Raw genomic sequence first — 13343 nt, forward strand, 5'->3', positions numbered from 1 at the left:
GTGTGATTTCCTTATCCTGGCTGTAGGTATAATAGGTATGAGGAAGCAATAAATGATGTAGCTGCTGCTTCTCCCCTGGTCCCCTTGCTCAACTTCCTCAAGGACATCTTCTTGCAGCTGGTGGAGGGGAAGAGGGAAGGCAAAGGGGTAGTGAAGGAACAGAATGGGGACTGCGACAGAATCTTCTCCCATTGCCTCAGAGCTTATAGCTATAGATAGGATCTCTGGTGGGTGAGGTGGCAATCCTACAGCTCCCCCCCACACACGTGTGTGCTCTGCAACATGTTCTAGTGCTGGATTTATACTGCTTGGCTTGTTCTGTGATGCTTCCCCAATGCTACCACATTACTGCTGGCTGGAGGAGCCAAAGTGCAACCAAAACAGAACAAGAATAAACAAGGAACATTTGTGTTAGAAAAAGTGATAGGATATGCACTCATTGAGCTTGTGAAATAATACATCTGCCCTCAGGGGTGGGCTATGGTAATTTTTCGTAATATGGCACCCTGTGCGAGCCCAAACTTTTATGCCCCCAAATGCATCTTCTCAGTTTTGTGCCCCCCTTGGCTTGGCACCCTGTGCCTGCACCACCTTAAATCTGGTGCTGCTGCTGCCCCAAATTGTCATTTGCAGGTGCAAATAGCTTTGGAAGTGGGATCACGTGTGACGACCACGATGGCCTCACAAGCACAGATTACCATGAATGTGCAGTAAAAAGGATGAGGTGGGGCTTATTTAGGAGTTGTTCCACAATCACCCTGCCAAGCCCATGTAAATATAACTGCTGCACTCTGTCCTGGCTGTTTGATTGACTGTTCTTTACAAGACCCCTGGTAACTCACTTACATTCTTGTTCTAGGAAGTGGTATGGGGATGGAGAGGCTGAGAGAAGACCCAAAACTATGATGTTTGAGTTTTGATTGGAATTTTTGGAAAAGAGAGGGAAAACAAAACTCCAAAACAAAAAGTAAGCAGGGTTACAGTAGGACTTTGCAGCAGCTGACCAGAGTGAACACTATTCACCAGACATGTATGGTGACCTGTTAGGGACTTGGGGTCAAACCATTTCCTTCCTGCAGGGCAAATAGGAGCTACATGGGGAGGGCAATTCAGAGTGGGGAAATGATGGCAGGTGAAAGGGTTAAAGTGTCCTGATCCAGCCCCCTCCCCCCTCCAGTGGCATGTAGCTTTGGGGAGGGGGACAAGGGGGGGTCGTATTTATCCTAAAATCATGGTGTCAATAATGTATTGTATTTTTTCTTTAATCTTTTTGTCAACTGCTTTGAGGGTTTCTTGTATAATCATATTTTGGTGGCATGTGGTTAACCTGATTTTGCCACTGACCGAAACGCCTTAAACCTTTTGGGGGAGAGAGAAGCATCTGGTGGGCAAAAATATCTGCCTGGAGACTGTGTTCTGCTCTGTGGGTCAGATGTTGAGCAGGCCTGGGTCAGAGTAATGATTGGAGCTCAGCTAGAGGCTAAATAAGGCTGTTGGGAGACCATCATATCCTAATAGCAGCGAAGTGATTGAGATTGGCTTTGTTGCATGTCTGGTTTAGATCCCAAACTGGGATTCTGTGAGTGCATAACAACAATTATTTAATACTTTAGACGTTCCCTAGCTCCTTTAAATACGCACATCTTCTTTCTAGCTGTGTTTGCTATTAAATCAGATGTGACACTAATGGACTTCAGACTAGCTGTCCATTTCACAATATTGCTGGTGATGATGTGCTCTTCGTTGCTACGAATCTGATTTGCACCCTGTCAATTTCTGGTTGGCTTATTCTGAGAGCAGGAGATCACTGCAGTGATTTCTGTCTGGAATGACTTCTGTAATTTTGCAATTGCATGGCCACTGGCTATGATTTTCAGGCGATTTCTTGGTGAGACAAGTAAACCAGATCTGAAAACAAGGCAACTTGCAGCTTTAACCACTAATTAACTTTCTAGTGTGATGTTGCAATACAAAGGCTGTTAAATTCAAATTGGGAATGAGTTTGCTATCTTGAGCTTTCATCAGTTGTACAGTGCAGTCTATTAACAGAGTGAGGGTGTTAGAAAAAGCATTGCAAAAGTCGATCACTCAGGATAACATTTCATGCATCTGTTGAAGTGCACTATTGTCTGTGAAAGTTTATGCTATGATGTATTCATTGGTCTTTAAGGTGCCACAAGATTCTGATGTTTTTTTTCTAGGCAGCAAGGTGCCACAAACCTTTTGTGACCTACTTCCAAAGGAAACAGAACTTTTAGTGGGGCATGTACCTATGAAACAGCTTGTCACTCAGAAAGTGAGGACAGACATGCATAGCCATATACTTGGGACACCAGATAGGGGTAGAATCATGCGCAGTGAAAGCTATGATGTAATCACAGCCGGATCTAAGGTTGCTACAAACATTGGATCCCACATCCTCCAGTGGAGTTGGCTGTGTTAGTCCATTACAATAATTATAACAGCCATACGGCACCCGGAACAAACTAGCAGACTCATCCTAGCATAAACATTTCTCCCTCCATCCTGCTCCCACACTCAGACTCACGTGGACATACTGGGGTGTGCATGAAAATGGGACCAAATGACCATGAGATGCAAAAAGTACTGTCTCTGATAATTCTGTATAAAATTTATGATAGGAAAAGCTACCATTCAGCGGTAGTTTGGTGATAATCGCCCCGGTTTTGCTATTCTTATCCCTACCTTTAGTGGGACAGGAAACAGTTATTGTGATTCAAACCCAGCTGATAGAGCCAAATAACTTTCTAATTCAGCTATTTCACCCTGTTTTGGAAGTTTTTAATGTTTGATGATTTAGCATGTTTTTAATGTTCTGTTGGGAGCTGCCCAGAGTGGCTGGGGAAACCCAGCCAGATGGGTGGCTTATTATTATTATTACATTGCAGCCTCCTTTCGCAATGCCTTTGTTGCAGAAAGGCACTTCCCAAAAAAGCGGTATACTGTCTCATAAAGCTGAAATGTTATCCCACTGGTTTCTGAATATTGCAATTTATTGCATCAGATTTGTGACCAGTTTGTCTGCATTTCAATGTTTGTCCTGTACTGAAGGCAATCGTTGATGGCATGTATCCCTTTGGCAAATAAGCTGGCAGGCTGTCATGAGGCCCTACTCCCTGCACGTTCACACATGATGTTTGTTCATACTGCCCTGAACTGTAGTTATGGCCTTCACCAAGGGTGGGTGATGACCCAAACAATAGGAAGATCCCAGGGTTCTGGAATGAGGTCAGTATTTTGGACAAGGACCAATATGCTGATTCAGGACTGCTGTTTGCAATCCTTCCACTGAGGCAGAAAAACCAAATTGTCTCAGCAGGATTCTGAGCAACTAACGGGATTCGGTTAGTCAAGAAGAAAGTCCATACCCTGTTAACATCCTGTAATGGTGTTGTCTGGGTGGTGTCTCATTGTAGCAAATGTCTAATATAAATCCTTCAAGTGCACATCCCCATCCAACAAGCTGGAACAAATGTGGCTGAATCCAGGACTTGGATATAGATGGAAGATCTTGTGTTATGCTTTGGATGGAAGCAAGAAGTGTGCAAACATGTTTTGCAGTTAGCTGGTTTCTATTATAAGCTGGTGCCTATTTGTCTACTATGCAGTTTTGCAGTATCATCCATAAAACGAACCTCCATGTGGACAGGTCTATGCTTGGGTTGATGGTGAGGTGAATATTTTTTCACTAGTCCTAGTGTACAGTCGTACCTCGGAAGTCGAACAGAATCCATTCCGGAAGTCCATTTGACTTCCGAAACGTTAGATTTCCAAAGCGCAGCTTTTGATTGGCTGAGGAAGCTCCTGTAGCCAATCGGAAGCCTAGTTGGATGTTCGGCTTCCAAAAGAACGTCCCAAAACCGGGAAATTGATTGCCGGTTTTTGATCATTTGGGAGCCGGAACGTTTGACTCCCAAGGTGTTCAGGAGTCGAGGTACAACTGTACAGTACTGTACAGTCTCCTGCCCATGGGTCCAGATGATGAAGATGTCATCAATATAACTTGGGGGAGGTGTTTGTGGGCAGAAGCAGAAGTAAGTGTTGTTGTAAAATAGCCAGGGATATTTTTGCATACTATGTTGCCCATTTACCTGTCTTTTTGAAATACAGTGGTGCCCCGCAACACGAATGCCTCGCAAGACGGAAAACCCGCTAAGGCACTAAGCTGCTAATAGCCTTTTAGCAGCTAATCCGCTAATCCCTTAAGCCTTTAATAGCCACTAAACCGCTAATAGCGCTAATCCGCTAATGGGCTTGCTTCGCAAGACGAAAAAACCGCTAGACGAAGAGACTCACGGAACGGATTCTTTTTGTCTTGCGAGGCACCACTGTAATGGTGTTTGAGGACTAAGTGGCAAAACTTGGTAGCTATATGTGGTCCAGCAACCTGGATAACATTCGTGATGGCTGGTACTCTGTTTTTGTGGGGGAAAGTGGTCTGGAACCTCAGTATCCCTGATTGCCAAAATAATATTCCCCGGGATAGAGAAAGACTTGTAAAGTAGTTGCCCAACAGAGTTGGTGGTTTTCTTTGAGGATGGAAGAAAGGAAGAGAAAGAAAAATATTTGAAGGAAAGGATGGATTGAACAAACAGGCTCCTGTTCTAAATGTAGAAATGTAGCATCAATGTAGCATTCTCCAAAGCAAATTGTCTTTTTGCAGGTCCCTCCCACCCTGCTTTTCAACACAAGACTCTTTGTTATGCTTTGCAATGCAAATGTGAAGCTGAAGTTTGGACAGAATGCTCATTGCATGGCAAATTCTTCTCTGCTCCTCCAAATGTAGTTGTGTTGACCCACAAGAAGAAAATCCAAAATCCACATTAGGGCAATACCCTTATTAGGCCAACCAAGATACTACAAGTAGCATGCGAGCTTCTGAGTTCTTCTATACAGGTATCATCTAGATGATAAAAAAAACCAAGACTGGTGAGAGGAAACCTGTGTATTTTGCAAAAGTAGAAAATGATACACTTGTGATTAACAACTGGATCTTATATTTCTAAAAATTGGAGTGTCAACCATTGTATGCTTCTTTTTCCCAGAAGCCCTGCAAAACACCTAATAGAGCCTCATTTGAATATTGCAACCTCCTTCCATGGTCTTTCTGACTAAATTCAGACTCCATTCATGATTTCAACACCAGGCATTTCGCTTCCCCCTTTCTGTCTACTGAATACTGTAATAGTTCTGGAGAAGGCAAAAGCTTGCACACTGCTTTCTTTTTAAGATCTTAAACATTGCTTGAGAAAGGTATTTTCTAATGTAGATTTTGAATGAAGAAAGGAAGTTAAGAACGTTTTTTTTAAGACTATGGTGGCAACTTAAGCCACATGTATGAATTGGCTCTTAGACCTGGAACATGGTTCCAAGTTGTGCCCAGGAAACTCAAGAAACAATTGGAGATTAAATGGCCTTTGAGCATGTGCAGAGTGCCTTTCTCTCTTCCTTGAGCACATCCTGGGTTCCATGGGTCAGTGTCAGGGCTTCTTGCATTTCTGGAAGGGGTGAGGAGTGGAGGAGTCTGAGGTCCACCACTGTGTGCCTGTGCCTGTTCATTTATCTGTTAACCAGACCCAGCCTGGTTACCTGTAAAAAGTTTAGCGGAGATGTGTTTGGTGAATCAGGATGCTACCCTAGAACAAACCAGAGATGATTGAACTAGCACCAGCACCTTCTGTTGCAGAGATGGAGAACCTGAGACTCTTTGGATGTTGTGGGACTACAACTTCCATCGTCTCTGACTCTGACCTTTGTCCATGCTGGCTGGGGCTGATGGGAGTTTGAGTTCTCACTCTTGGTCTGTTGCCACAATTTTCCAAGTTTAAAATGGACCTACCTAAGGAGCAGCATGTGTATTTTTTTCATGTCCCCTCTATTTATTTACTTTATTTCAAACATTTACATCCCACTTCTTGATTGTAGTTTTCCAAGGCAGGAGGGTTGTATGTTGCTGGTGTGTGACTTTCTGGTGGAGCTGGGCAGGGTTGTTGGCTTCAAAGGGCTAGAGCTGCTTTGCACAAAGCTGGGGCAGGATGTGGTAAAATAATGACGAGCATCTCTGCATTTGAAGAGATAACTGACTTTGTGAGCAGAGATCACTGATAAGATGAATGATGGGAGTTCAGGCATAGCATACAACCTCTTGATAACTTTCTGATCAATTTGGGCTAGATTTTGCCTAGAATTTCTTTCTTAATTACAGGTCTTGATCTTGGAAGGTGTGAATCATGTCAGAGAAAACGGTGCCTGTGATCATGCACAGAGTGTTCTTTTCTTCCCCTTTTCAGTAACCACAGTTTGCATCCACATACCTGGAATTGAGGTAAAATTTTCCAGGAAAGATTGTGTGACCTTCCCATTCACAGTTCACCTCCAGTATCACTTGCTTGAAATAAAGCAGGGAGGTAGAAGACCTCACCTTACTAAAGAAGGCCAGTCTGGCTTACACTGTGATTCAGCCACGCAAATCTGTGGACCAGCTGAAGTGCCCCAGTATCTTTCTCTCACTAGGTCTGGTTCAGATGACACACTAAGCCAAACCATGGCTTGGGATGGCTCAGTTGCAGAATGACCAAGGTGGAGCAAAGTACAATAGCCACAGTCTCCTTTCTGGAGAGCGTGCTAAGCCATGGTTAGGCTCACTATGATGTGTGAAACCAGGTCACTATGACAGGAATCTTTGTGGAATCCTTGTTTTCTCCCTGTCAAAGGCTGTTTTCTGTAGTGCAGATATATTTCTTGGCTGCTGTAGGTTCTGCATTCAAATTATGTAACAACCACATTATACTTTGGGTGCTAGAACTGTCTTTGATTCAGTGCTGTGGATGTTAGTTAAGAAGGAATATTTCATGCACTTAACAGGATTTTCAAGAAAAGAAAAAAGTATGTGCTTTCAGATGCACCAGCACCAGAAGTTTAGGCAAAATCTGATGAGAAAGCAGGACAATGCTGCTTCCAGGACAGAATAATAATGTGTGAAAGGTGCCCCCCTCCCAAGAAGAGAAAACACCCTTGGGTAAGATTATTTTAAGGCAATGGGAGGTCCTGGGCTCTCCAATACTGGTAGATAATATGCATTCTCATGGCAAGTAGTCATGGATAGCTTTATGAATTACCATATTTTCCGCCCTATAGGACGCACCGTCCCATAAGGCACACCTAGTTTTTTGGGGGGGGAATAAAGGGGGGGAATTATTTTTTCCCCCCCAGGCGCAGGGCTGGGTCAGGGGAAGCCTGAGCTTCCCCCAACCCCAAAACAGGCAACTCTCCGCAAGCCGCGGGAGCCCAGCGCCAGGCTCCCGTGCCTTGCAGAGAGCTGTGCCAAGCCTGGGCGCGCTGAGCTCAGCCCGCGCAGGCTTCAGCGTGCAGGCAACTCTCCGCAAGGATGGGAATTGATGCCTCTTCGCCCAGGGCCGGGTGTAGGAGACGGGGACTTTTTTTAAGAGCAGAAGTGATGTCAATGTGATGTCTAATGAAAAAGAGGGTAAATGAGGGTGCACCCACACTTCGCTTGTCCCATGCCTAGAAAAATCAGAGCAAACCTCAATCCACAGAAAACTTGACGTCTGCTTCAGTTGATTGACATTTGCTCTGATTAAGTGGTGAAGTTTTCCCCGGAGGGAGAGGCAGGTACAAACAGAAGTGTGGACAAGCCCTGACTGGCGGTCCTTGCTTATGGAATCGAGTGAGGCTAATAATCAAGCAGAGGCTTTTGTCTTTGATTGTGTTCCTACCTTACTCTAGCAGCTGAAATGGTAACACTTCCTTTTTCAAGTTTGCATTTCTTCTACTTATTTAGAAATGTGCCAAATCATTTACAAAAGAGGGCCCTTCTTGGACTCATAAGGAATTGTTGCTGAAAGAGATTTGGAATATATCCAGAAGAATTCAGTGTTGCGCGGTTGTTATCATTCCATTAGTGCAAGCATTTCTGCTTGCCTGACAGAATGACCTCTCCTTTCCTCCCCCAGTGCGCTGTTCTGGAGGTTTTCCAGAGCTGATCGGGAGAAGGAGAGTGGAAGAAGCTGCCCTGCCCTGGTGTGCTCACAGGAGCCCTTGTGTCGGCTTCGGTTAGTGTACTGGGTTAGTTCAATCTGGCCCATAGCTTGCTTCTTGACAGCAGTCATATGAGCAATTGCTGTCAGTTGGAAATCCCCCAACTTTAGTAGTACAGTAATGCAATGGTATGATAATGTTTGGGAGATAGCTTTTATGACCATAAAAGATGAGAAGAACGTTGCAATGCACAAGTAACTTGATAGAACTATGGAGTTTAAAAACCACTGTAATTCAAAATATTAAGATATTGCTCAACCTTGTGCCTTATTTTCACTCATGATTGCGGTGCATTAGACTGCAGTTCCCATTATCCCTGACAGCTGACCATGAAGGCAGGGGGCTGATGGGAGCTAGAGTCCAACAACATAGGAGGACACAAGGGGGGGGGGGTGACTGCTTATTTTTTTCCTTCTCTGTCTTAGCTGCTACTTACTTTCTTCTGCCACTAAATAAGTATGATTGCCTAGAATTGTAGTCATTATAAATGTAATTTTGTACAATATGCTACAGCAGTCGCCACTAAGCTCTGTGGGCAACTGGGCACATATGGTATCTTGAAGAAGCAACAGGGGTGTCCTTTACAAAATGGTTGCAAAAAATGGTTGCCATATGAAAAAGAGACAGGGCCACAAGATGGTCCGTCAGTGGGGTGGAATGGCACCTACATATCAGCCACTGCCACATTCACTCTTTGCAGCGCTCCTCTGTTCAGAACAGATGGGAAGGTAGGCACCCATTGCTGAGCCATTGCAAATAGAAACTGAGCAGGATGAGTAAACAGTTTCTTGTATATTGTGGATTTTAGGAAATAGCTACTGAGACCTTTCGTGGACACCAGAGGAGATATTAGTGAGCACAATGGCACCATGTTAGTGACTGCTTGTGTTGCAGTTTTGTATTTCTAGTAAAGAGCCAAAGATTGCATTTCAGCTGGCTTGATACCTTTTGCTAAAGGTCAATGTTTTCTACAAGTTGAATTTATTCCATAATTTATTACTGTCAGCTGATTCTAATCAAATGGGTTTTATGCCACAGATTGCTGTTCTTTAGTGGGGTGTGTGTATGCATGTATAAATTTGCATATATCAGTTGATACAGCTGCCTGCCTTTTTGGACTTTCTTCGAGGGTGTGGTGATGGGGATTGTCCCAATGAGCCCATGCATTTCGAAATTTACCACACTATTGTAGAATATCTCAGAAGCAGGAGAAAACTAAAGTAGCCCCTACACAAATAAAAAGGAGGAGGGGGAAGAAGAACAGCAACAAGGTGCAAACTTGTTTCCTTTCCATTGGTTAATACGGTTTCAACATCCCGTGGTGCAGGCAAAAACATGAATGCCTGTATCCTCACCATGCATCTTGCTCAACTGATGGCGTGCCACATCATTACTAATTACTGTAGCTCTTCCCTATATGACTCACGCTGCTTCTAGTAACGACTGTGCAACTGGTGCAAGGAATGTTTCGAGAAAGCACACAACTCACTTGGATGAGCGGGTGCAGAACATTCTGCTTCAGAAAAAGGTAGGGCTGAAGGGGACAAAGTGTGGGGGGGACGACCAGATCTCAGTGGTAGATTGCTTTCTTTCATGCAGATCAGAGCTGGGCCAACTTGGTTCCCTCCGGATGTTGTTGGCTACAACCCCCACCATCACTGGCTATGGGCCATGCTGGCTGGGGTGAGGGGGGGAAAGGGAGTCAAACAGCATCTGTAGGGCACCATGTGGGCTACCCAGGGATTTCTAGTTCTATCCCTGGCATCTGCAGGTTTTAAAAAAGATTGGGTAGCCCTGCTTTGGAATCTCAACTGCATCAGCCTCAGGCAGTTTGGCCAGTGATGATGGGAATTGTAGTCTGGCAGTATCTGGAGGAGAGCCACACACTCCCCATCCCTAAGGTAGCAGGTGATTGGAAAGCTTCTCTATTTGAAACCCTGGAAAACTGCTTCTGGTCTGATGAAAAATAGTCTGATTTGGCATAAGACATATGTTTGTGTTTCTGACTTGGGGTTGTACCTGTGATGACACGTGTCATTGTACACCTTTTTGGAACAGAAGACTAGGATGCAAAGTACTGAGAGGAGAACCGTCGGAGTTAGTCATAGTTGTTGGCATCTCTCTTTCTCAGCAGACATGGAAGGGTGCACTTTTGGTGTCAAATCATTAGAGAGTTACAGCTATGGCTGTGGAGACAGATATGGGAGAGACGTGTTTTATTGTTGGTGGGAGAGATAAAGGTATCTGATTTTGCTGCTACAGGTGAACAATGATGTTTATTCTCTCTGCACTCCTCCCTTCTGCAGAGAATGCAGGAATTAGTTATGTTTATTAAACTGGTGATTATTTAGAAAGCAAGTTTTTGAAAAGGCACAAGCAGCAGAAGTAACACTTTTTTCAGAAAAGAAGCTAGAGAGATGAGGCAGAGAGAGAGAGAGAGAATAGAAATTTGAAAAAGAAGGTGGGGAAAATGAGTGGCATGGCAAGAACAGCCGGTGATGACTGGGGCTGTATGTGGAATAATGGAGACAGTGGAACAGCAAAGGCTAGCATTTGTACTAAGAAAGATAAATTTGATGCCATATGATGGCCATATCTCATGCTAACAAATATCGTCAACCTCCTTTCAGCCTCCCTTAAGTGACATTATGAAAGCTATAAAAAAAGAGTGGCGTTTGAGTTGGGACCTGAAGTGACATTTCAAAGTGAAATTGGAGGTTCCTTGTTGAATGAAATTACCCCCGGATTTTAGGTGGAGGCCAAAATAGTTTGTGAGATATCTTGGGGGAGGCTAATGGGACTTCCCTATCAGGTATGGAAAAGAAATATGAACCTCACATTGAAAGGGAATGGTCCACAACAGTGGCATAGCATGTGGGGGGCAGGAGCCAGGGTCCTATTGCCCTGGGTGCAAAATTAGGGGGGGAGCAAAAATTCGAAAGAAAAATAAACTCCTTTGATAGTTTTAGTTAAAAAAAAAAGGCAATCAAGCGGTGTAATCATTTCAAGAAATAAATAATAGCATAGCCTCCAAGTGCCACTTTTTAGCCATGGCACCCACGGGAAAAAATAAGCAAATCTGCTTTGAAATCCTGGTTTAAGATGAGGCCATAGGCAAAATTGCAGCTGGCTTTCAATGCCTTTGAGGCTCTCCTATGCAAGTGATGAAGTGCGCCTTCCTGTTCAGTTTGCTTTCTACTGTTGCCCGCCCACGCTCCTCCTCACCCAGGCTCTTTCCCAGGCTCTCCCTCCCTCCCCAATCCCATGACCAGAAGGGCAGGAGGGATCATTAAACCACTCAGGCGAGGTCTCTTGGCAGAGGAGCATTGCAGCAAAACAGTTGCCTTACAGCCAACGGGAGAGCAGCTGCCTCTGCATGGCTTTGCAAAGTAAATAATAATAATAATAATTCTTCCAGTAGCACCTTAGAGACCAACTTAAGTGTGCATGCACACAAAAGCTCATAGCAATAACAAACCTAGTTGGTCTCTAAGGTGCTACCGGAAGAAATTTTTTGTTTGTTTGTTTGTTTGGACTACGGCCGATGAACATGGCTACCTACTTGTGACTATGGCTTTGCAAAGTTAGCTAGTGTTTTTTTCCTCTCCCCCTCCCCCTCTGTCTAGCCCAAACCCAAGCATGTCTACTTGGAAGTAAGTGCCATTGAGGTCAGTGTGCATCTGAAGAAGTGTGCATGCACACGAAAGCTTATACCAAGAACAAACTTAGTTGGTCTCTAAGGTATATATGAAAGATGGGTGCAGATGACTAGTACCTGCCGAAACAAACATGGAAGAGAACCGAAATGAGACTTTTTCAAAAAGAACAGGCTGCCTTGAGAATTGAGCAGTGCCTGCTAATAATTCAGGCACAACCAGCAAATGGACTGCAAGTCCTAATGTAATTGTTTCTATGGAACTAAGCAGGTCTGAGCTTGCTACTACCCCAGTGGGAGGAAGCCTGGGCATCTCATAGGTGCTGCTTTGAGCAGGAAGAGAGCAATACCCAGTTTTAACAAACACAATTTCTGCCTTTAAATGGAGATGAAATGAACTAGGCATCCAGTTTTTTCACTTTGTAAGTTCATTAGTAACAATGACAGGGTTCAATACTGGACTGGAGGAAGGGATTTAGGGAGTGGTAACGGTCCACGGGTTAGGAGGTGACCCATGCCGTGTCACTGATCCACAAGGATAAATGGCATCTTCAGTTAAAGGGACCTCAGGCAGCAGAAAACGATACTGTGCAGCAGGATTAGGAAATACCTCCGCCATCTTGGAGAGTTACAGCTAGTCAGGGCTAGAAGGCACATTTGTCTGGCGTTATCATGACGATAACCCTTTGATGTGAGTTAAGCAGAGAGCGTGACTGGCCCAAGGTAACCCAATATGCTCCATGGATGAGTGGAGAATTCTGTCTGGGCCTTCCCAACAGGCTAACCCCTGCACCAACTTCATGCAACTCAAAAGCCCAGATGCTTCAGTCTCTCTGTCTAAGCATGGCCAGGGAGCTAGCTCATTCAATTTTTTGGTTTGGTTCTGGTTCAAATATGACTGGTTTGGTTCCAGTTTAGACTGATAAGTCTACTTATTTAATAGATTTATATTTGACTTTTTTGACAAGAAAATGGCTTGCATTGACAGAATGCAAATGTATGCCAAATTGATAAGGACAAAATTTTGTGGTATGGTACTTAAAGCTTCACTTAAACTTCACTAGGGTCTAGCCTTGCAGGTTCAGAATCTATCAGGTTCAAGCAAGAGATCTCTGCCAGGCAAATTGGAAGCAAAACAGTGGCTAGAAGAAAGCTGGATCATTTGTTATTGCTACAAGGTTCCAACTCCCAAGCAGAACATGGGAAAAGCCCAGAACAAAGGGCACATTCTGTTCTGGTTTCTGTCAGGTCTGGTAATACCAGGTCTGATACTTTAGAGCGGTGCTTGGCATACGTGGTAGCACATCTGAAGTATTATGGCGTCCTTGTTCCATTCATGCCATGGGTTGCATCAACTCCACCCTTGGAACTAAATAAAACCACCTATTTGGCTACTTTTTTGTGAATGTTTCAGAAAGTGGGGTTTCCTTGCCTTATTACGGCACTGGGAACCCAGTAGAGGTTGCCTAATGGAGGGAAATGTATTGAAATTAGCAGTGGTGTGTATGCAGTGTTGTGCAGCGGAACCAACCCTTCTGTTTTGGAGCTGTGGCTTTGTCAAATCCCTACAGCGTAACACTCAAGCTCAGGAGGCCAACGCTTCTGATGT

General features: G+C 44.2%; 1 protein-coding gene across 6 annotated transcripts in view; it reads left to right on the forward strand.

Annotated features, from left to right (window-relative positions):
* B4GALNT1 (beta-1,4-N-acetyl-galactosaminyltransferase 1) overlaps positions 1 to 13343 on the forward strand; it is a 40264-nt gene that overhangs the window by 11030 nt on the left and 15891 nt on the right. The window contains exon 3 of one of the 6 annotated variants that reach the window (XM_083427612.1): positions 6227 to 6346. The exons of 4 other annotated variants lie outside the window; for them this stretch is intronic. Coding sequence is in view for 1 of the 2 variants with exons in the window: in XM_083427609.1 (XP_083283735.1) it covers positions 9543 to 9607 (65 nt within the window). In the remaining variant the exon portion in view is untranslated. Of the gene's footprint in view, positions 1 to 6226; positions 6347 to 9508; positions 9608 to 13343 lie in introns of those variants that run through there. One more of the 6 variants, XM_083427609.1, reaches the window with a different exon arrangement.

This window comes from Podarcis tiliguerta (assembly GCF_965153285.1).
Source record: "Podarcis tiliguerta genome assembly, chromosome: 2".
NCBI lineage: Eukaryota > Metazoa > Chordata > Lepidosauria > Squamata > Lacertidae > Podarcis > Podarcis tiliguerta.